The sequence below is a fragment of the Clupea harengus genome, chromosome 23 (genome assembly GCF_900700415.2).
Source record: "Clupea harengus chromosome 23, Ch_v2.0.2, whole genome shotgun sequence".
NCBI lineage: Eukaryota > Metazoa > Chordata > Actinopteri > Clupeiformes > Clupeidae > Clupea > Clupea harengus.
Window position 1 is genome coordinate 5,900,475 of NC_045174.1, and position 21,023 is coordinate 5,921,497.

Here is a 21,023-nt window from a genome sequence, read left to right on the forward strand (position 1 = left end):
ACACACACACAGTTGGAGTGCTCCAAGGTGAAGTCAGGGCTCAGTTTAACAGTGAAACTCATGTCCCAGTCTCGCTATACAGAGGGCTTACAATCAGCCAGGAGTCCTATAAAAGCTAAGCGCTCCATCTTCTGCCAGCTACTCTCAAGCTCTTCAGAGGGTAGGGGGGAAGCCAAGCACACCTAAACATTCACATACACATATGCAGTTATGCTCAGATGCACAAAGTCACAAAACACACACACACACACACACACACACACACACACACACACACACATCTACACACAAACACAAGCCCCGAGGGTCTTAAAAACAGTGGGCCCCTTCCCCTTCCCCCCTCTTCTTTTTCCTTCTCTCTTTGTTTTGATTCCTCCCGTTTGTCCTCATCGCTACCCAGTACTTTCATTCCTCCTCTCTCTTTTTCTCATGCACCTTCATGTGCTCACTAGGGAGGGGGAACTCTTTTTAGTGCACAACAGCACCAAGGCTTTGCTCCGTGCTGCCTTTGAAGTGCACAGGTGACAGCTGTCATCAGAGCCCTCCGTCACCCACCCACTCACTCATCTGCAGTTTATTGACTGATTCGCTTCGCTCAGCCTGTCAGGGCATCAGGCCCCGCTGCCCACCCATTACCCCCCCCGCCTCCACCCCACCCCACACCGGCTCTTCCCACCGTTCATCACTCTGCAATCAGAGTGGGTCGCTGATGGCTGAGTTGCAGGGGTCTGAGAGGCACTAACATGAAGCAGATGGAGCCATGGCCACACTGGTGGTGCCTGCGTGTGTAACACAGTGTGTATGTGTGTGTGTGTTTGTTTGTGTGTGTGTGTATGTGTGAGTGTGGTGTATGTTTACATACTGTTTTTAGCCCATCTTTGGGTTCCCCTCTGGGCTGGGTGATAGGCGGAGGGGTAGCGTAGTAGAACGGCAGTGGAGCGCTCTCTTTAGGAAGCGTGCGTTTCCTGAGCCCCGATCCTGGGAAATGAGCACAGAAAATCGGAGGGGAAACAGGATCCGGAGGTGTGCCCCGATGCGGGGGTGTGCTCTGATAGCATGAAAGCACTGTGAGGATATGAGCTGAAACTCAATTCCTGCCTGTTGTGTTCCTTCTCCCCCCCCCCCTCTCCCCCCTCCCAACCCCCTCTCTCCATGTTGATCCCCCGCTGTGTTGTAGGAGTGCATGAACCCCTGCTGTAACGCCACCACCTGCACCCTGAAGGGAGACGCTGTGTGTGCCCACGGACAGTGCTGTGAGGACTGCCAGGTAACAAGCTCTCGTCATGGCGGACGTCTACACTACCGGCCCACAACACTGCAGCTGTAATTATAAATGTGACATGAATCATACATGGGACAGATGTGCTCTGTACATCACTTTCCATTTAGCTGGAGAGAAAAGTAGAGAAAACACTTGGATGGCATTCTTAAGTGGAGCCAAAGCTGGTACACTAAATGTGGGTGAAATTCTGAAATGTACTGACAGTTTAGAAAACGAGTATAGATCCAAAAAGCCATGTTTATCCTTCATTTCACTCTCTCTCTCTCTCTCTCTCTCTCTGTCTCGGTGCAGCTGAAGCCAGCAGGTACACCCTGTCGAGAGTCCAGTAACTCTTGTGACCTGCCTGAGTTCTGCACCGGTGTCAGTCCCCACTGTCCTGCCAATGTGTACCTGCATGACGGTCACGCCTGCCACAATGTGCAGGGCTACTGCTACAACGGCATCTGCCAGACCCACGAGCAACAGTGCATCACCCTCTGGGGCCCAGGTGGGTCTCATGCTCTGCACAGCCACACAGAAGCACAGAAAGGAGACCGGTTGTTATCGCAGTATCTGTCACATCCCAGCGTGCGCCAGAAATCCACTTGGGTCACATATTAAGTAATACATTTTAAAAAGAGAGACCAGTCCCATTTGAATGGTTCTGTAATGTTTATATCTCACTGGTGCGGTGGAAGCGTCTAGTTGAAGAAATGTTTCATTATGAACTTTGTAATATCCCCTGATCCACTGTGCTGCACACGCAGAAGGGTTTGCCAAGCACCAGCACCCAGCCTGTGTGTGTCGTGGGCCAGCGCACCACAGCCCATACTCAGTCTTGTTTCTCTTAATGGCTACACGGATGAGATGTGGCCTGGAGTGACTGCAGGTTATTAAAAAGGGAGCTCTGTAAATGTTTGTGTACGTGTCTGCGGTTAGGGTTGTGTGGTTTATTCATGTTTGGTTAGATTGGTTGCTCAGGTCTCTCATTAGCTGGTGTGTTCTGTAGGTGCTAAGCCGGCTCCAGGGATCTGCTTCGAGAGGGTGAACTCAGCCGGAGACCCGTATGGGAACTGTGGAAAGGACGCCAAAGGATCCTTCGCCAAATGCGAGGCTCAGTAAGACATTTCTCCCTCATGTTTCTCTTTCACCCGGGATGCTTCCTTCTCACTCTCTTCCCCTCTCTCTTTCCTTCCTCCTCTCTACAACTTAGTATTTTCCGAGAGAGCAACACAACAAAAAGACTGTGGAGGAGGAGGGGAGCCATTACAACACAGGCTATTAAGACCGCTGTGCTCATTTGCATGGACATTTAGCACTTGCAAAACATTTCTTTAATTGTCCTTGGATGGCAGACGCATTAAACGCTTAGTGGACTGTGCGTTGATTGATGTAATTGCTCTAATGACAGAAGTAGATGGGGAGTTGAGGAGCCTTGATTACAGGCACACAAAGACCTCACAGTAGGCTCCTCTCTAAAGCATGTCTGGAGAGCGCTCTGCTCCGCTCCCATCCCCAGTGCCGTGAGAAAACTTTTCTCATCTGAAAACAGCAATTATCCAACATCCGACAAAAATAGGCCCTGTTTACTGAGTTGTTGACTCTGTTGAAATTGTCATTTAGATAAGCTGTTGATTTGGCAACTGTTTACAAATCCAATGGCCTTGGTTAATGCGGGTTATAAATGGCACCACGTTTATAGGACAGGCTAAATTCTGCAGCAGCAAGCTAACTGGGTGACTTGTTTGTGCCACAGGGATGCTAAATGTGGTAAAATCCAGTGCCAAGGTGGAGCCAATCGGCCGGTGATTGGTACGAATGCTGTGTCCATCGAGACCAACATCCCGCTGCATGAGGGAGGCCGTATCCTGTGCAGGGGGACACACGTCTATCTGGGGGACGACATGCCTGACCCTGGCCTAGTGCTGACAGGAACCAAGTGTGGAGACAGCATGGTAAGTGTGTCTGAGAGCTCATTGAACCAGAGGGAAAAACTAGAAAAAGAAACCCTGGTTAGAATCCCCCACTTTCAGCTGGTGTCCTCAGGAGAGCCTTCCTGTTGAGATCCCTCCAGTCATTATCCTCAGCTTAGTCTCTGCATGTGACCCTGAATCTGCCCTGTTTGTTCAGTCCCCCACAACCTGCTCCAAAACAGGTCATGAAAGGCAAGTCAAGAACCAGCTCTGAGAGCATGCTTCTGCATCATCCTTGTTCTGTCAGTCCATCACGCAGTGCCTGCCTGCCCAGTTTAATGAGACCTCTGTGAAGTCTGCCATGGCCACAGATGTCAGGATGGTGCCAGAGAATGCCCTCATTTTTAATGGCTGTAACACAGAGCAGGGACGGTGGAAAGTACCGGCGAAGCGAGTGACATCAGCACATTACTCAGATGTGGGTTTGTTTAGTGGAGTTGGTGTTCAGTGAGGATTTGCCGGGCCCAACACAGCTCAGCCTGCTTCTTCTACTGCTGGCAGCCATCATTGCCGAAAGCCTACCTGCTAGGCCTGTTGTGGGAGAGAGTCAGTGTGCAAGCCTCAGTAAAATGTGTTCTGTCTTCTCACACCCCTAGTCAAGTCATCCCTACCCTGCAGCTGGGCCCCTTTGCCGCACGTGGATGGAGTTAGGTCCTTGTCAGAGGTTTTTATTTCATCTGGGTGGAGCTCTCCAAAAACAGAACCCAAAACCACAGCCTCCTTGAGGCCATGTTGTCAGTGAAAGCACTTTGTCCTGGGTTTATTAATGATGTCAGGGAGCTCTGTTAATAACTGAGGGGCTTGATATACTGACATGTGCTCCTCCAAAGATAACAGGCGTGGGGAGGTCTCTGGGACTTCTCACTTCATCCATCACGTTTAGATGAGGAGTGTTTGTGTCGCGCGGAGGTGCTGAGTCTGTATTTATGAGCCTGGATGTCTCCTCTTGTTCCTCGTTCCCTAGATGTGCCTCAACCGCCAGTGCCAGAATGTCAGCGTCTTTGGCGTCCACCAGTGTGCTGGGAAGTGCAGCGGGCGGGGGGTGAGTGAGAGACACACACACACACACACACACACACACACACGTGCCCCTTCATTAACCCCATCTCGTGCACGGGCGAGTCAGGACTGTAAGTCAGAGAGCCATGAAGCAGCTTGAAGCGGGATCAGTGGACCCCATGCTAAGGTGCAGGAGGGCTCCCCCCCCCCCCCCCCCCCCCCCTCAAGCCTGTCCCTGTTTGCGGTTCAAGGACCGGTCTTCCAATCCCCTTCTCCTGACTGCCACCATTCCAACTACAGCATGGAACCTGCTCACCAGCCAGCAGTTAAGGGCACGATTCTGCCCCACGTGGGAGTGCTGCTCTAATTCCCTTTAGACACAATTTTGGCAGAGCAGCACAGCTCACACACACACACACACACACACACACACACACACACACGCTGCCTTCCGGGCCATTATGTAAGCACAGTGGTGTGATGTACGGCGAGAGCTACAATGCTACACAATCAATCTTCCAGGCTCCTGAAAGGTTCAATCAATTAGGCGTAATAGCTTCATTTGTGTTCAGCTTAAAGTGCTATTCATCATACTTTGACTCCAAGGCACTCGTCCTTGTCCAGAAATGCGCTGAAATGTGAAGACAAGCTGGAGAAATATATCCCTCAGTCACTGGTGGATATTTTAACAGACGACATTTCACAATCAAGTGTGTTTCACCTATGTGTATTGGCGTCATTGGCCTGAAATGAAAATGTCTTTTCACGCCTCAGTGCCTTACCCTTGCGTGACCAATGATATGTGTCTGCCAGGACAGTGTAATATTGACTTAATATGTCATATTACCAGACTGAATTTAAAGTTTTCTTTGCTAAAACCTTGAGGGCTTTTGACTTCATTCTTATCCAAAGTCATCTTATGTCAAAGTCCTGCTACAGAGCTACTTTCAAAGTAGCAGGACCGACTTCTGATTGGATGGTAGTGATGGCTCCATTACTGCCCACGTTTTCAAGTTAGAGAAGGGTTAGCTCCATCACATACGTGGGGCAGAGACAGGCCAAGCTCATCCTCTCAACAGCACTAAGCTCTCTCTGTACTGACAACCCAAATGACAGCCCAAAGTCGCAGTGTAGATAGCAAAAAAAAAAAGAAAGAAAAATGTTCCAATGCCAGAAGTATAAAAACACAATTGATGAGCAATCCATACTGTATCACACAAAATCTATGAATGAAACTGGAGCACGAATGGGAAACATTTTTAGGAACATCAAAACCTCTTTGCAGAACTCAGACTTGTTCCGGTGACTCCAAACCCAAGCTGGTTTGTTTCCAGCTGCCCTGTTTTTTTCAATGGCTTTTTGAAGAGCCTGTCTATTAAAGACACCAGGGCTGACTGGAGTCTCCTCTCCTCTCCACATCGGATCAAGATGTTCTCCTGGCGGCGGGGCTCACAGCTGCTCTTGATTACCTCACAGGGGATTCCTGCCGGGTCCAGCCAGTGCCCCAGTACGAGGATTCTCTGGGATGTTGTGTGTTTTTTTTTTATAGACGAAACGAGAAGAAAAGAGGGGAAGAGAAAAGGAGAGGAGAGAAGAGAAGACAGAGTTGTTTTACTCCGCAGGGTTGTGGCCATGTGGAAACAGGTTGTTAGCGTGACAGCGGGGAGGTTGGTGCTGTATGTTATGCCACATGGGTAATGGGGCATGTTCGCTCCCATCTGCAGCTGTCTACTGCGGCTGTGTGGCATCATACTGGCCTCCTCTCAGTGCTCACTCACCCCGTGGATCCGTGCCTCGGCATGCTCCTTTTGGCCAGAGATGCTTTTGCTTTGTGTCAGAGCGCCATGGGTTGTCTGTTGGACAGACTGTTCTGGTTGGCTGCAAACAATGAAGGGCAAGTCAAAACTGAAGAGCATTGTTGACAGTGTTGACAGTTATGATGCATTGTTATTCTTAATCATCATCATTATGGTGCACTTTTCAACTTGCCACAAGAGACTGAAGTTCAACAAACTAGCCTCTTTGATTTCGTCATATAAACTTTCCACAGACGGTCTGTTGGTGATTCAGAGCTCTTTTGTAGTGTTGTTTTCCTCAGCTGTGATAATGACCTGGTGTGTGAAGTGCTCTATCTCTCCTCACTGGTCCATGTCCTTCCACAGGTGTGTAACAACAATAAGAACTGCCACTGTGAGGCCCACTGGGCGCCTCCTTTCTGTGATAAGGCTGGCTTTGGAGGCAGTCTGGACAGCGGACCTGTGAGAGTAGCAGGTATGTTAAACCAGCTTATTGATTAGCCAATCAGCCAGTGTGGAGGTTGACCAGACGGTCAGTATTGATTGGCATCAGGCTGTCCAATACTTGCTCAGTCTGTCCACTTAGTTCTGCAGTCTAAAAATGATATATAAAGGTTTATTACCACTGTTTTCCACAATGTCCCTCAGTGTAGTGTTCTATGTGTCTTCTCTCATGTGCTGGTTTCCTAACCATTACCCACACCTGCTGTCACTGTGCAGACAATGCGGGTTTGATCCTGGGGATCCTGGTGGCCTTCCTGTTTCTGGTGGGAGTGGGCGTCATCGCATGCATCAAGAGGAAGACCCTCAGCTTTCTCTTCACCAACAAGAAGAGCACCATTGAGAAGCTGAGGTACAGAATCTCTCCATTCCTCTGCATTGAGTGCAGCATATGCTACATGGCACTGAGACTCGCCCCCAATAACTCACTGCTTCTCTCACCTGCCCCCAGGGGTACCCTTACTACAATCAATTCATCTTATTATTGGGGTTTAATTGACCAGGAGATTCTCTCATTTGCATTTTTTCTTTGACCTAATTATCCACCTAAGACTAATGAGGTGAATGAGATACATTCTCCGGTATATAAATGGGAGTGATTACGCACTGATACAGTTTATTACATATTATCTCAATTAACCCGAGGAGCTCATAATTCATTGGACTCCTCTAAGTAACTAGAATCAGGCCCCTGGATGAAGGACCATTTCTATGCCGATGTTCAGGAACGAAGCAACCTCCCACTCACATTGAGTTGTCAGACTGAATATGTTTCCCTCATCCGCAGGTCCGTGGGTCCAAACAGGCCATCCAGTCCGTCCCACCCACACCCACACCCAGTGTGTCGGATGTCTCCACCACGTCAGCCTCTAGCCAAACCACACAGTGCCAGCATATACAAGGTGCGTGCCTCGCTCTGATTCCCAGTTGATCTGTCTCTCTTTGTCTTTCTCTCTCACTTTCTCATGCATATGCATTTGCACGTAAATGTTCCTACAGACACACAAACACACACACACACTCACACACATCTGTGCGGCTGCATTATGAATCGTTGTAATGATGATGAAATCAGTTCCTATTATCACATCAAGCGGCACGTAAAATGTGCCATCTCTCATCTTCGGAGGAAACAGTAGCGGTGTTGGCTCCCATTAAGTCATTTCATGCGTCATTTCTGTCTGAGCAGCTCAAGAAAGTAGATCCTGTTTGCGGAAACAAAGCAGGCCCGCCGATCCACACCTATTTTCCATCCTGCATACTGAGGGGAAAAATAGTAATAGAGAAGGAGAGACAATGAAAGGAAGCGAGAGAAGTGGGGAGTAATTGATGTATCTGCAGTTGTCGCCCAGCAGGAATATTGATTGGGGGGGTTTATTGTTAGCCAAACCAGCTTAAACTGACAGTGGAGGCAGAGTGTCTTTCTTGCATGGCCAGTGAGCATGCAGTAAAGGGAGACAGTCAGCGGGGGGGCGTTTACACTGGCAGCCCAGGAGCCCAGCCCTGATTGATAGAGCCACGGGGGGGGGGGATTGAAAGAGCTCAATTTGTGTTTGTGTACCCACATGTTGATGTGCATGTTGGTGTAAAACTTTCTGTGTGTATTTAAGGAACTCGTACGAGTGGATCGGTGTGTTTGCATGCTTGCATGTGTGTGTGTGTGTGTGTGTATGACAAGTTGGCACATGCATATAAGCAAGCTGTTGTACATTACTGGACAGGGGGAGAAAGGGAGGGGATATGGAGAGGTCCGTTGTGTGTTTTGTGTTACCGGCAGCAGCAGCATCTGGTTCTCATTGGTCTGTGCTGGTAAGCGGAGAGAGGATGTAGGGCTGTTTGATGTAAGCCGGGTGCAGGTGAGGTCATTTTCCACTTGGGCAGTTGTCAAGATCTCGCCTTTCCTTCTCCGTTTCTCTCTCTCCCTACACCCTCTCTCTCTCTCCCTCTCTCTCTCTCCCTCCCACTGTTCTGTATCTGTCGCTGTCTGTCCCTGTACATGGCCTGTTTGGCCAGGGGTCAGCGAGTGTGTGTGTGTGAGGTCTGTTGGTCTCAGGTGATCGGTGTGTTTATGGTGCGTCTGATGGGTGTGGGAGAAGTGTGTGATTTATGTGGCGTGAAGCGAGCGGCAGGAAGAGCGAGTGTGGAGAGGAGGTGCAGATTAGCACGGCGCGCCTCAGACAGGGGAGGGGGTCCGACTCACCTCCTCTCATCTCCCGCGGCTTCCTGCTGCTCCCCGCCGCGTCCACTCCACCCCTCACCACAGCTCAGTCTCTCTGTTGTTCTGTTGTCTTCCAGGTCTTCTTTTCAGGCACATATAAATACGTCAACATAACTGTGCAGTAGCATGCATATGCAATGTGCAGACAGTGATGGAAATCTCTCTCTCTCTCTCTCTCCCTCTCTGTCTCTCAGCCACCTCACCTGGGTCCTGAGGCAGTGGTGCCGTCTCATAGCTTGCGTCAGCTGCCACAGTGCCCGCCCGTGCACCTGAGCCACCCCTTGCCCCTGAAACTGACGCTCACCATCTCCCCACCGGTGCCACCTCCTCACAGGACTCCTCAGCCCCCCCACATCCACCTCCAGGCCCCCCCTCGGGGAGCCTCCTTCCGTGGGGGCCCTCAGCGGCAGAGCTCCTGCAGGATGGTCATGGTGAGTTGCATGGCCCTCGAGACCCTTGCGTTGAAAGCATTTAAAAAATGTTCACCTTTGTTCCTTTGAAAAGTGACCCATCTGTTTGCGGCTGTGCTCCGGTCCCATGTGTTATTACATCTCCTCCACACAGGCGCCCTAATGTTTTGCATGAGCATTCGGCTTGTGGTTTTTAATATGCACTCTCTGTCAGTGGTATTTAATATGAACACTTTTCTGTGGCGTGCGGTCATGGTTTGGATGGAGGAGTGGAGGTGGAGGTGGAGGTGGAGGAGGGGAGGGTCTCGCCTGTCCTATAAAGCCATGTGTGTGTCGACAGCTCCTCACAGTCCAGTAAAAATCACACCAGCTTAACCCCTCAGGTCAGCCCGGGGCGAGAGAATGTTTCTTTCTTCCAGCATGTAAACCCAGCGACATAATGAACATGACAGCTAAGCAGGAGCCGGCAGAAAGGCAATATTGCAGAGATGAAGAAGGTGCAATAATCCAGACCCAATCTAATATGCCTGGGTATCAATTTCACCAGTGCCCGCTGAGCACACCACACCGCACCACACCGCACCGCTCCACACCGCACCGCACCGCACCACACCGCACCACACCGCACCGCTCCACACCGCCGGTCCTCTTCCAGCGCCTGCGAGATGAAACACACATTTCCAAATGGGCTCGGAGAGCTGTGGAGAGCTTGATGAAGTTACGTGCGTACTGAGGAAAATAAATGGGTCTGTGAACACACTGCCACCTTTATGGTAAATGCAATAGCAGGCACTGGGCTGAAACATATTGCGCTCTAAATATTCATATGTACCTGTAATCTCTCTGAAGCCCTTCAGTGTAATGCATCACACGAAATGGGTTTCAAGCCTGAGGGTTGGATATTGGAAAAGGAAAATATTGAATTGATCAAAGTCAAGCAAGTACATCTGTCATAAAATGGTTCACAATATTAGGTGTTAGACTCTAGGAGACTCAAGATGAAGGCATGATAAATACATAGTGCTCCCCAATAGTACTGTACCTTGATGTATGTCATCATTGTTGGTCTAGAAGCGTTTACATTTTTTTCACAACAAAAATCACTGACCGAACCTTTAATAACACCAGAATACTTTGAATTGCCTAATGGTTCTAATATGTTCTCCAGACACTGGGGTTGAATTCAGTGCGTCTGCCATCTCTCATTACATTTCTAAATACAAATCCCATGCAGACAGCACCTCTGTGATTGTGTCACAGCTCCAGATAGAGGTCAGGCCGCTGACACCACTCACAAACATCAGGCTAATTAGACTCCAGCTAGAACTCTCATGAGATTATAAGGAGGTCGGGGTGGAGAGGTCAAGGTCTTCCACACAGCTTGACCCCAGATCTTCAATCCAATCTGAGAAAAGCTCCACCTGATGCTATATTGAATAGCTAATCAAGAGAACTAATTGGTATGTAAGGCATGTGTGAAAGGTATGTATGGGCGTTTGGTGCAGGAAGCTCCTGTCATATCATGCTTTAGGCCCAAACCCACAGCACCCACACTGGTAATGCAGAGATGGGAAGCCATCCTGGTCAGCTGTTTCTCTTAATAAAAATGTTCATAACAGAGTGTGAGCGCCTGCTATCAGGCTACAGCTGCCTGTGGAGGAGCAGCTGTTTGGCAGTGCCTGTGCCACAGGGTCTACCCCTAAAGGGCGAGAGAGAGAGGGGCTGGAGCCCAACCAGTGTCTCCACCCAGCATCTCCACACCATATGTAGCAGCCGCTAAGCTGCACCAAGACTGGCTGGAGACGGAGAAGCTTTTTCTCAAACGCCTCCGTGTTGGAGAAGTTGGCGGCGGGTGACAATGTTTTAGGGATGACAGTGTAGATGAGTTGCAAAAATGAGTTTACCTCCCCGAAAGTTTTAATGAGATTTTTTTCCAAAACACTGTCTCCAGAAAACATTCCCACTAACCCACTCTATCTTTTCATGATGTTGTTAGTGAGAAGTGCCCAGAGAGTCTAGTGATAGCTGACATCATCTGAATATGTTCAAGTACGGGGGGCCTGAGAGCTGTTTATTCAGCATCAGCACCTTCTGCTCACTAATCTACCATAATAATAGGCGTATCTTTTACAAAAACCTTCTTTTTCATGACTTTTAAATTGGTTCTTCGTAATGGTGTGCTATTACCATTCTGTGCTAGCGGCTCTGGGGGTTTTCAAAGACTTCGTCTTTTTTCAAGCTCTGTGGCAAAGAGCCGGTCAATAACTCATGAAGTCTTACCCTTGGTTTGATTGTTCGTAATGATTTCTCATGTTCCTTTCCATGTTGTTCCCTATGGCTGCAGAAATGATTGGAATCAATGACACTGACCAGTGAAAAAGACCATAATCTATGTTGCAGACTATTCTGATTTCCCCTACACATGTGTGTGAATGTTATGTGAGGTGTATGTTCCAGACATCACATTGTCTTCAGCTAGCAAAGCCCAAACTTTCATAGGATGGAGCCATGACATGGTTTTCTACACGGGGAAAGGGTGTCTGGCAGCTAATGCACCTCTGAATCCGAGTGTGAAATCATGTTTGGATCCCTGCATCGAGTCAGGAGGGGGTTTGGGCGGGGAGCTCTGTGTAGCTTTGGCTCTCTCCCTGTGGAGACGGTTGGAAAGGGCTCCCTCTCGCTCTCTCTTTTTCCCAACCTTCCCTCCCTCTCTCTCTCCCTCTGAATAGGGAACAGATGTGAAGTAGGTAGCAGGCGCTCATCATTACCTCATCCTCCTGCACTAGATTAGGAACACATGACGGCCCCTCATCACATGCCCGCCGGGTCGCTGCTGCTGCCTAGGCAACAGGAGGGACAGCAGCACAGGCAGCGAGGCACGCCACTCAAACAGACTTAAGATTACCTTACACTGCCCCCTGCTGGTCACTGTCAAGTTCAAACTATGGATTTGCTGCTGATGTCTGCTGACAATATCAAATTAGTATCCACTGTCAGTGCCAGTCATAAGTTTGTTATGCTGTCGAGGGGAAAGATCTTTGGCAAGTTTGTGCTCTTTTTGCATTCTCTGACCAGCATCATGAGGTAGCCTCCTGGAAAGTTTTTCATAATAGTAATGCTGCCTCCTCTGAGCAGATGTCACTGAATTATGTATGCAGTTTGAACTTATGAGGTGTTTATTTGATATCTACCCTGAGATGCAGGCATTGTCTATGGACACTGATAAACCTCTGCAGCAGAGCCGACTCGTGGTTTGCCATTCCTGTTGTGGTCATTATGTGTGCCAGTTTTATTATTGTTGTTGATGGTTTTTGTGTCTCCATTTGAAACCTGTAGAATTTGAAAGGAATGTTCTGGCTGACGTCTGTTTATGAAGTCACTCTGTACCGTTGGTTCTCTCTGCTAAATGCTGCTCCACTGCTCCACACATAAATAGTGGCTGACTACCAAATTGGGTGATGTAGTCCCACCCTGCCTATTCACAACACTCCCTTGCTGTTGGAGAGAAACTCAAAAGAACATCTACGTTGTTTCTATATTTTGATTGTTTATATCTTGTAAAACAATTGTATAAGGCATAAACTTTCAGATCAAAGTATATTTGAAGATAATAGGAAAAAATAGAACATTTGCCAAGTTTGTCCAAACCATTGGATATACAATTATACATAACTCACAGAAAGCAGTTTGTGGTTTCATTGACTTAAATAGGGCACAGCTGTGAAAACTGCATATATATTTTGTAACTTTTAATGTGAGACTACGTGTCACAAGCACAAAAGAACATCCTGCGTCAGCAGTCAGATGCAGAGGTGACCCAGTTTGGCTTTTTTGCACAAGCTAAAACTATTTGCTTATCCAGACAAACTTCAGTGAATTTATGTCACGAAGTTTAGTTCATGTCACTAAACTGCAGAATTTACACCAGCTCTACAGTGGTATGGGGACATCCTATTCCATACTTGATTAAATCATCTCCTGAGTACACATTTTATATACTAACCTCATACTGTGACTGCTACTCAGCTTGTTCTGCTGTTTACCATGTAGGACCTGGAGAAACCCAGCCCTCCCCAGAAGCCTTTGCCTGCTGATCCTCTGGGCAGGACGGCCCGTGTGATGCGCAGTCCCTCCAGCGCCCGCCTGCCCGTGCCCGTCCCGCTCCCTGTCAGAGGACCTGTGCCCGGGGTCCACAGACCAGTGCCTCCTCTCCCACATCCTACCAGGTGACCCTACTCACCTAACTCACGCCTCATCCAGCACCACCACCTCTTTACCATCTAATGTTTATATGGCAGCTACACATCCACTTGTTTACATGTACATGGAGGAGGAACTGGAGTTGTCACTATTTAGGAAATGTGCGCATTTTCATTTCATTGATGATTACCTGGAGTTATTTGGAGTTGTTTACTCCAGGAATACAGTATGTTGATATCACTGTGCCCCATAAGTCAAGAAATAAATAGACTAAAGCTGAGCATTTTAAACATCCTCATTCTGAAATGTATCTGCGCATTATAAGGATAAGACTCGATCAGTGTTGCACATTCAAGGCGGTAATGCAGCCACGCCATGAAGCGGAAATTCAATCAGGTATTATAACTGGTTTTCTCATCTTTCCTTCCAGACCTCTTCCCAAGCAGCCTCCAACACTGCCAAAGCCTCACATCATTGGTGGAGTGAAATACAGCTGAGGCCTTGGACACAAGGGATGGATGCCCTGGAGGGACAAAAAGACTTCTTTTGCACTATAAAACTTCTGCCCTTGAAAGACATGTGGTCTGTCTGAGTCCTGAAACTCTGGGGTTGGTTGCAGAGGCCCGACCCTTGGTGCTCTATCTCATAATGGTGCTATGAGTACATGCTCAGGTACATGTAAAGTTATTTATGTCCTGTATTTATTTCAGCACAGTGCACTGTGGTAGACACTTTTAATTGTAGCATTTGTGTTTTTTTTTTTTTTTTAAACCTCTCCTCCTACATCTTTGTCTTTTTGATTACATTGTTTGTACTGTTTATTTTATCCGAGGAGGCTTCATTGCTCTCATTAGTGAACCATCTGGAGAGACACTAAAAGAGGAGATGTCGAGTAAACTGGATTTATAATGGAAGGGACTTTGCAGCTTTATGTGTGGGAGAATCACTACAGTATTTGGGAGATGTAGGATAAATGGGAGAAAATAGCAATCTTAAGCAGAATTTTCTGCATCCTGTGGATTGACTAAAGAAAGCGGTATTTTGTGACATTGAAGACAGTATGGGGCCATGTGTTGAGGTGATTGTTTAGAACACACCTAAAAGTATGAAAAGAAAAAAGAGGAGTGGATGGAAAGTTCTTACTGGTGTTTTTCCATCACGATCATCAAACTGTAAACCAGACACTTGAGTACTAGGCAGTTCCACTATGTTTAGAAGGTTTGAAAGAACCAGATAAAACAACCTGTACATTAAGTTACATGAGAGCCATACGAGTCAGCATAAAGTAGTGAGGGCAGATCAACCATCTCTTCGGTTCCATTCTCACTCCTGGCCATAAGCCCTAACTACCCCAGAACACCTGACGGGGGGCTGTGGACGGGGGCACATGGGGCATTTCCTGCCTGCCAGCTTCAGAGGGGAAAGCTGAACCCTAGATGCAGCCTGTAACTGAACGATGGTACAACTGCAGACCACACTGCCTGTTGAGTCTGGATAGGGCTAACTCGTGCCTGCCGTTGGAGCAGTGCTGTGTTGCCAAGCACAGCGCCTAGTGGGAGAGTCTGCACTGAGGTGCCACACAGACACAGTTGCCCACTGAGATTTGTGCACATTGCCTCTGAGCCAGCAGTGTCCAAAAACTTGAGTCTGGCTTGTTTTATTTATACTGTACACCGAAATTGTGTTTGTTTACTTCTTTCATGTGCCATTTAATTTTTTGCTGATGTATCTCATCTAAATAACTGTTCACAATTCACTCTCTAATGCCATCATCTATATTCTACGTATTGGTACAAGGCTTAGTTTAAGGTTTGTTTTTACAATGTAAAAAGACTTAAATAGGTTTTGTTCAGTCTGCTCTTTCTTTCGCATCTAATTTGCAATACTTGACTGCAAACAAATGTATCACTGCTACATTGACTAGAAGCCAAGGCCACTTCTGTTTCATTGTACTGCATTAGTTTAACTTTGCTTTGCTCACTTTTTTGTACTCATTTATTGTAATTTTGTATCAACACTTTAACCAGTACTCATCTCTCTTGCTGTATTTCTATGTGCTCTGATTTATTTCCTCGTCGACTGTGTTACAGGTGAACACATTATCAAGGTCTTTTTTTGTACAATAAACCTTTGATAAATGAACATGTAAAAACGTACCATACATAGTTGTCAATGTTGATGCACAGATTTTAAACGATCAGATTTCAGCATATTAGTAAAACTGACTATGAAACTGCCATCATTTGCTTCGTGATGAAGGGTCTCATTGATATGTCAGGATTCTTCCATGTTAAAAAAAATCCTCTAATCAGTCTTCGTTCCTGTGAGCAGCCGGAGGATGTTCTGAAATGCATAGAACATGGCCAACTGCATTTTCTGAACTTCACAGCATCTTAATAGAATTTAGACCAAAGAGGTGAACATACAGTGATGTACATTTACCTTTCGCTCAAAAGACTTTGCCATTTCTATGGCACCTAATCCAAACTAGACAAAAAAGTAGTTCAGAAAATATTCATGAATCAATTACCCTTTGCTTCAAACTTCCATGATCAAGTTAACCAAATCTAAAGACAGATATGGAGGATTAGTGTTACACTCTAAGCTTCAGGGCTCTAGTTTGACGGTGAAAACAGCTGGCGGTAACAGCAGTGTATGCGCACCGTTGCACAAAAATGGACATTCTGCAGAGTGAGTGGTAAAGACGTTAATTGGGCAGAGCCAGGCCAATTAGTGAAAGGTTTGGTTAAAGCTGACAAGTAGCATTGTCGAGCAATTCCTTTAACTGAATGATGAATCTCAGACAAGATAACAATGTGAGACGATGACAGTTACATCACAGCGGGTTCTGGACAGGGTTAGCCAGGAGTGCTTGAACAAGGAATAAACTATCGTGCTTCTTTTCAATGACATTTGTTGACATATAATTGTAGCTTGTCAAATCGGTTTTAAAATGCTTTTCGCTTGGAACTCAAATTTATAATGTTAATCAGAGTGTGTCATTTTGAGCTTGTAAAAAAAAAGTGTTTTGCTCAGTTCCATTCCAGTTCTTTTTTGTTGGGATGAAGTCCATTGTCCAAGTCCATCATGTCCATTGTTGAGAATGTATTTAGGTCTAGAATTGATCAGCAAAACACAAGAGCAGCAGTGACCAGTAGCCGAGGCTTACATGACTGGGGAGTGCATAAGATATGGGAGATTGTGAGCTATGTTTATATTGATAAAATTGAACACCTGGACCAATAACCCAATAACACAGCTCTGCTCCTGCTTCCTTGCTAATACAGAAATATGTAGGCATGATGCACCACTCTTCCAATAAAGGGAACATGATATTTTTTACCAGATAGATAAATCAGACTTGGGCAGTGATGGTTTGTGATTGGCGTATTCAAATGTTCCCTGTCAGAGAAGAATGTGTCACTATTGCTAGAGGTTAGATAACTTGCCTGGGCAGAATAGGCCGTTTGCGCCAGCTCTTTTCACCATCAAACTAGGGCTCTCTGTGTCTTACATGCATTACCACATTAACTGTACAAAAGCAGACATTACCCCATTTTTGGCATGTTTATCAGCTCCATTCTCCAGTAAGAGCTTGACCAACTCCTCATGGTTGTTTAGCACTGCTACCTTTATGAGGAGAAGGAAGACAAGTCCTACAATTACCCAGCATGTCAAAGTAATGCAGTAGCCTTCTCCTGAAATCACCCTGAATACAATCTCAGTTGCTCATCAATGTGAGCCAAGCAAAATGCTCCAGTTACTTCTGTGGTTTAAGAACTGAAGGTACCATCACACTGGATTTTCTGGAGATGGAGGGGTCATAACCCTGTAACAATGAACCCTCAAGGGCACATATAACTTAGACTGAAGCCATCCAACACCCCATAATGTGTATTAAGGGGCCCTAAAGACTCTGCCCTTAACGACTCCTTAAGCTGTTGATATGAGTCTAATTTCCCCTGAATCTATGCACAAATCTACTCAATAGTCTCCTTTAAGAAATACCTAAAAAATGAAGGGTATCCATTCCATGGAACCTTCTAAACTTTACTATGCGTGGCTTTATATCTGCAGCCCATACCATTAGTGGTGTCTTGCCATCCCGGTCTTTGACATTGACGTCAGCTCCAGCTCTTATAAGGAGGGCAGCCATCTCAGCATCCCCACTAACAGCAGACACCCTCATTAAGGGGGTCCAGTTGGACACCCTGTCCCTCACATCCACCTGGGGACCAGGAGAAAACATAGCACACAGCAAGTTACAATGCCAGAGGACCAACATGCAATAAAACCTACGTTAAGTTAATGACGGTACCAAGATCAGCCACATATGGTATGCACTCTATGTTCTGTAATATTACTGCAGCTAATTTAGGGCTTTGCATGTACACGTTAATCATGCACAGATCACAAGGCACTCAACAGGCCAGCAAATTGTGGGTCTCCTTTAGCACTGCAGACCTGTGTCTACAAATCTTATAGTATTGCTACAACATAAAGGCAGAACAGTGAGTTTTACTTGAGTTTGAGTGACTGAACTGGTTACTAAGAGAATACATCATATCTAAAAGGTTCTGCCCTGGATGTGACCCTAGGAAGCCCCTGACCTTGCAGCCATCCTGTAAGAGGTGCTGTAAAACAGGCAGATGGCCGCCATCTGTGGCCCAGTGCAGTGCTGTGCAGCCAACCCTGTCCATGCAACTCCACGGCACGCCACAGTTACGCAGGTACCGCACAACCTCCAGGTGCCCACAGAAACATGCTAGCATCAGACTGCAGCCCATGCACGCGCGCACACACACACACACACAGACAAACACACACACACTCAATTAGTCACACACCACTAGATTTAGAATGTGACACATCATAAAACAACGCAACAAAAGTATTTGACATGGACCATCAATAAAGGGCAAGTCTTTTTGGATCCACCTGCATGACATTTGCACAGAAAGCAAAACATGCAGTGAGCAGTAGGCTTTTGGAAGATGAAGCACAAATATGAGCCCACCTGTTCTTCCCACTGCCATTGGTCATGTTGACATCAGCGCCATGCTGCAGCAGAATGTGGACCAAGCTTTGGAGAAGTCACAAGAGGAGATTATTTAAACACTCTTTCAATTCAACACTGAAGAAGAGTTTTTATAGAGTGATTTTTCAGAGAGGAGAAGAACCAGCGGATGGAATACAAAAGGGGTGGTACCTTAAGGATCCTCTCATGGCTGCCACCATGACTGGGGTGAAGCCCAGTCTGTCAGGGACATTCACATTTACCATCCTTCAACAAAACAAATATCAACCAGAACTCAAACAGCATAGTCATATTTTTCACATTTTATACAAACGTTAATGTGTAATGTCTTTTAATTGTTTTCTGAGATGTTCTGAATGCTTGTCCGTATTTGAAGGATTTAACAGTAGGGGAGAATGGGGAAACATGAGCCAGTGGGTAAGTTGACCCACCACCTGTATCTTGGCAACCATACACAATTTTTTTGTTTGCATTTTCCATTTTCATCTTGCTCTGGATGGAAGAATCATGTGGATAAAGTGGTAAGCATATTTTTACACAGTTTTTTTGCCTATCGAAGTTTTTGATTTTTTAGCATAGCAGGTATAATCAGTTTCAGGTGCTCACCTAGACTGCAGCACCCTGCTCAACTCCTCTTCGTCGTTCATTAGTACGGCCTGGTGCAGGTTCCTGCCATTCACTGGCTCACCTGAACAAATACAACCCCAGCCCTAATTACACCCTTTCATCAGATGGTATATATTTATATGCTTATATATGACTGTGTCCTGTGTATATGCATATATGAAATGTATATATGAATGCGACAATTGTAAATGAGTGACAGGACATTTTCCGTAACTTAACTTCCAAAAGAAGAAAAGGCTGGGTTCAGTGATGTGCTGTGTGTGATTGATGTCTGCACTCACGTGCTGTAGACGCAGACAGGACTGGACCACAGATGGTCTCCCCTGAAGGACAGGCTGCCTTCAGTCTGAAGCGGTACAGAGTGCTGGCTTGCAGACCTTCGGCTGTGTGCTGTGTGCCATAGCCACTGGGACCACACACAGACTCATGAACAATGTAGTACTGACAAATAACAGCGGTTGTCTTACAACAAGTCTTTGAAATTGAGACATTAATATCAGTATGTGAAAGTGTCCTACAGCTCACACCAAGATCCATCCTTATGTGTCAACATGACTCATTTTTCAGCAATGAATCCTGAGGATATGCAACAATAGGTGCACTTACACATAGACTGCAACATAGCTGTGCCCTCTGGGTTTCTCCTCCTCCAGGGTGAAGCATGTCCATTCCTCAGGCGATCCCACACGCTCCTCCCTCTCCTCCTTCCCCCAGGTCAGTTCAATACTATGATGACTGACATCACTGATGACCAGTGAAACAGGGCAAGAGGGTCTACACCTGTCTAGATGACAGTAATATTGTCTACAAAAAAATAATGTTCAACTATATAAGGATATTTTCACATTACAAGTGACTTTTCCCTTTGATCTGCAAAACCGGCTGGTGGGTTTTTATTATGTATTCAGTCTTATTTGTTCTCTTATTATATAATCCAAGTATATTAGCATTTTGACAGAAATATGTAAACATAATAATAATAATGGATTTTATTTGTATAGCACACTTTAAAATACAAAGAAATCTCAAGGTGGACTATGTAGCCTACTGGAAGGCCCTGTTTTGTTTCAAAGTTGGCCAACAAATATCAGGTCACAACACAGCAGTGCAAAACTTGCACACGTTTGGAAATAAGCATGCACACTTGCTCTGAATTACTGAAAAATAATGAATTTTTGTTCTTTCGCATTAAATGAAATTCATTTTCTCTTCATAAATCATTTGAGAGTTAGAAAAATCACTTGAAAGCTAAGAGGTTCAATGATTACACGGCTATTGTTCAGGGGTAACGTTATGTAATTTGTTATATGATACCAACCAGCCCATTCAATCAATGACCTCTAACTCGATAGGCGCGTCATGCCTTTCCTCAGATATAACTCTAGTATAAACTCGTACGTCATGTTCCAGTAAAGAAAATAGTGTTACATTAGGCTAGTTTGTATTGAGTTTATAACATCATGTAATCTCATGTCTCCTATTTTTTAAATCTGATTATTCCTGTTAAAATGACTAAAGAGATAACTGTGCATGCCAACAAAGCCAATATTAAGCATAGCAAAGTGGTCAACTGTTTACCTTGTTTCTCCATAAAGCCCTGTTTCTGAGAGTAGCCTTTAGCTTCCTTTCTCCACTGGCTTGGCTTGGCCAGTGGTCGCCAGTGCACATCATTGCTCACCAGCTGATTGCAGTTGCTATAGGAACATGTGTGGACCCCACACAATACGTACGCCATAGACATAGTATACTACGCCATAGACATAGTATACAATGTCTATGACGTACGCTACAAACTTTCTCTTGTGTGTGTATGTGTCTATGTTTGCGTGCATGCATGCGCTGTATAAAATGCATGCATTTGACGTGTCTCTACTACTTTACGTTTACGTCTATTCCAATCATTTAATGGAAACATTTTCTCCAACGGGTCTCTGTATATGAACACTTCGAGGGCACCCTTTTGTATAATGGGATTAGTGACCACATGATCAGATTGAGGC

At 46.1% G+C, this 21,023-nt stretch overlaps 2 protein-coding genes across 2 annotated transcripts in view; one reads left to right on the forward strand and one right to left on the reverse strand.

Annotated features, from left to right (window-relative positions):
• Positions 1–14,789, forward strand: part of LOC105903289 (disintegrin and metalloproteinase domain-containing protein 12) — a 74,630-nt gene extending 59,841 nt beyond the window's left edge. Inside the window, exons 13-23 of the mRNA XM_031561158.2 lie at positions 1,178–1,267; positions 1,574–1,769; positions 2,271–2,379; positions 3,018–3,216; positions 4,199–4,276; positions 6,396–6,504; positions 6,750–6,882; positions 7,318–7,432; positions 8,943–9,179; positions 13,209–13,384; positions 13,789–14,789. Of these exons, the coding sequence (XP_031417018.1) occupies positions 1,178–1,267; positions 1,574–1,769; positions 2,271–2,379; positions 3,018–3,216; positions 4,199–4,276; positions 6,396–6,504; positions 6,750–6,882; positions 7,318–7,432; positions 8,943–9,179; positions 13,209–13,384; positions 13,789–13,855 (1,509 nt within the window). The 3' untranslated portion in view covers positions 13,856–14,789. The remainder of the gene's footprint in view (positions 1–1,177; positions 1,268–1,573; positions 1,770–2,270; positions 2,380–3,017; positions 3,217–4,198; positions 4,277–6,395; positions 6,505–6,749; positions 6,883–7,317; positions 7,433–8,942; positions 9,180–13,208; positions 13,385–13,788) is intronic.
• Positions 14,790–15,395: 606 nt separating this feature from the next.
• Positions 15,396–20,917, reverse strand: fank1 (fibronectin type III and ankyrin repeat domains 1). Its single transcript, XM_031561160.2, has 11 exons — positions 20,602–20,917; positions 19,630–19,807; positions 19,305–19,429; positions 19,003–19,084; positions 18,568–18,642; positions 18,376–18,441; positions 17,969–18,134; positions 17,443–17,586; positions 16,911–16,988; positions 15,801–15,845; positions 15,396–15,701 (listed from the first exon to the last, which is right to left on the reverse strand). The coding sequence occupies exons 1-11, from the start codon at positions 20,762–20,764 to the stop codon at positions 15,663–15,665; spliced, it is 1,161 nt and encodes a 386-aa protein (XP_031417020.1). The 5' UTR covers positions 20,765–20,917; the 3' UTR covers positions 15,396–15,662.
• Between the last annotated feature and the right edge of the window lie 106 nt (positions 20,918–21,023).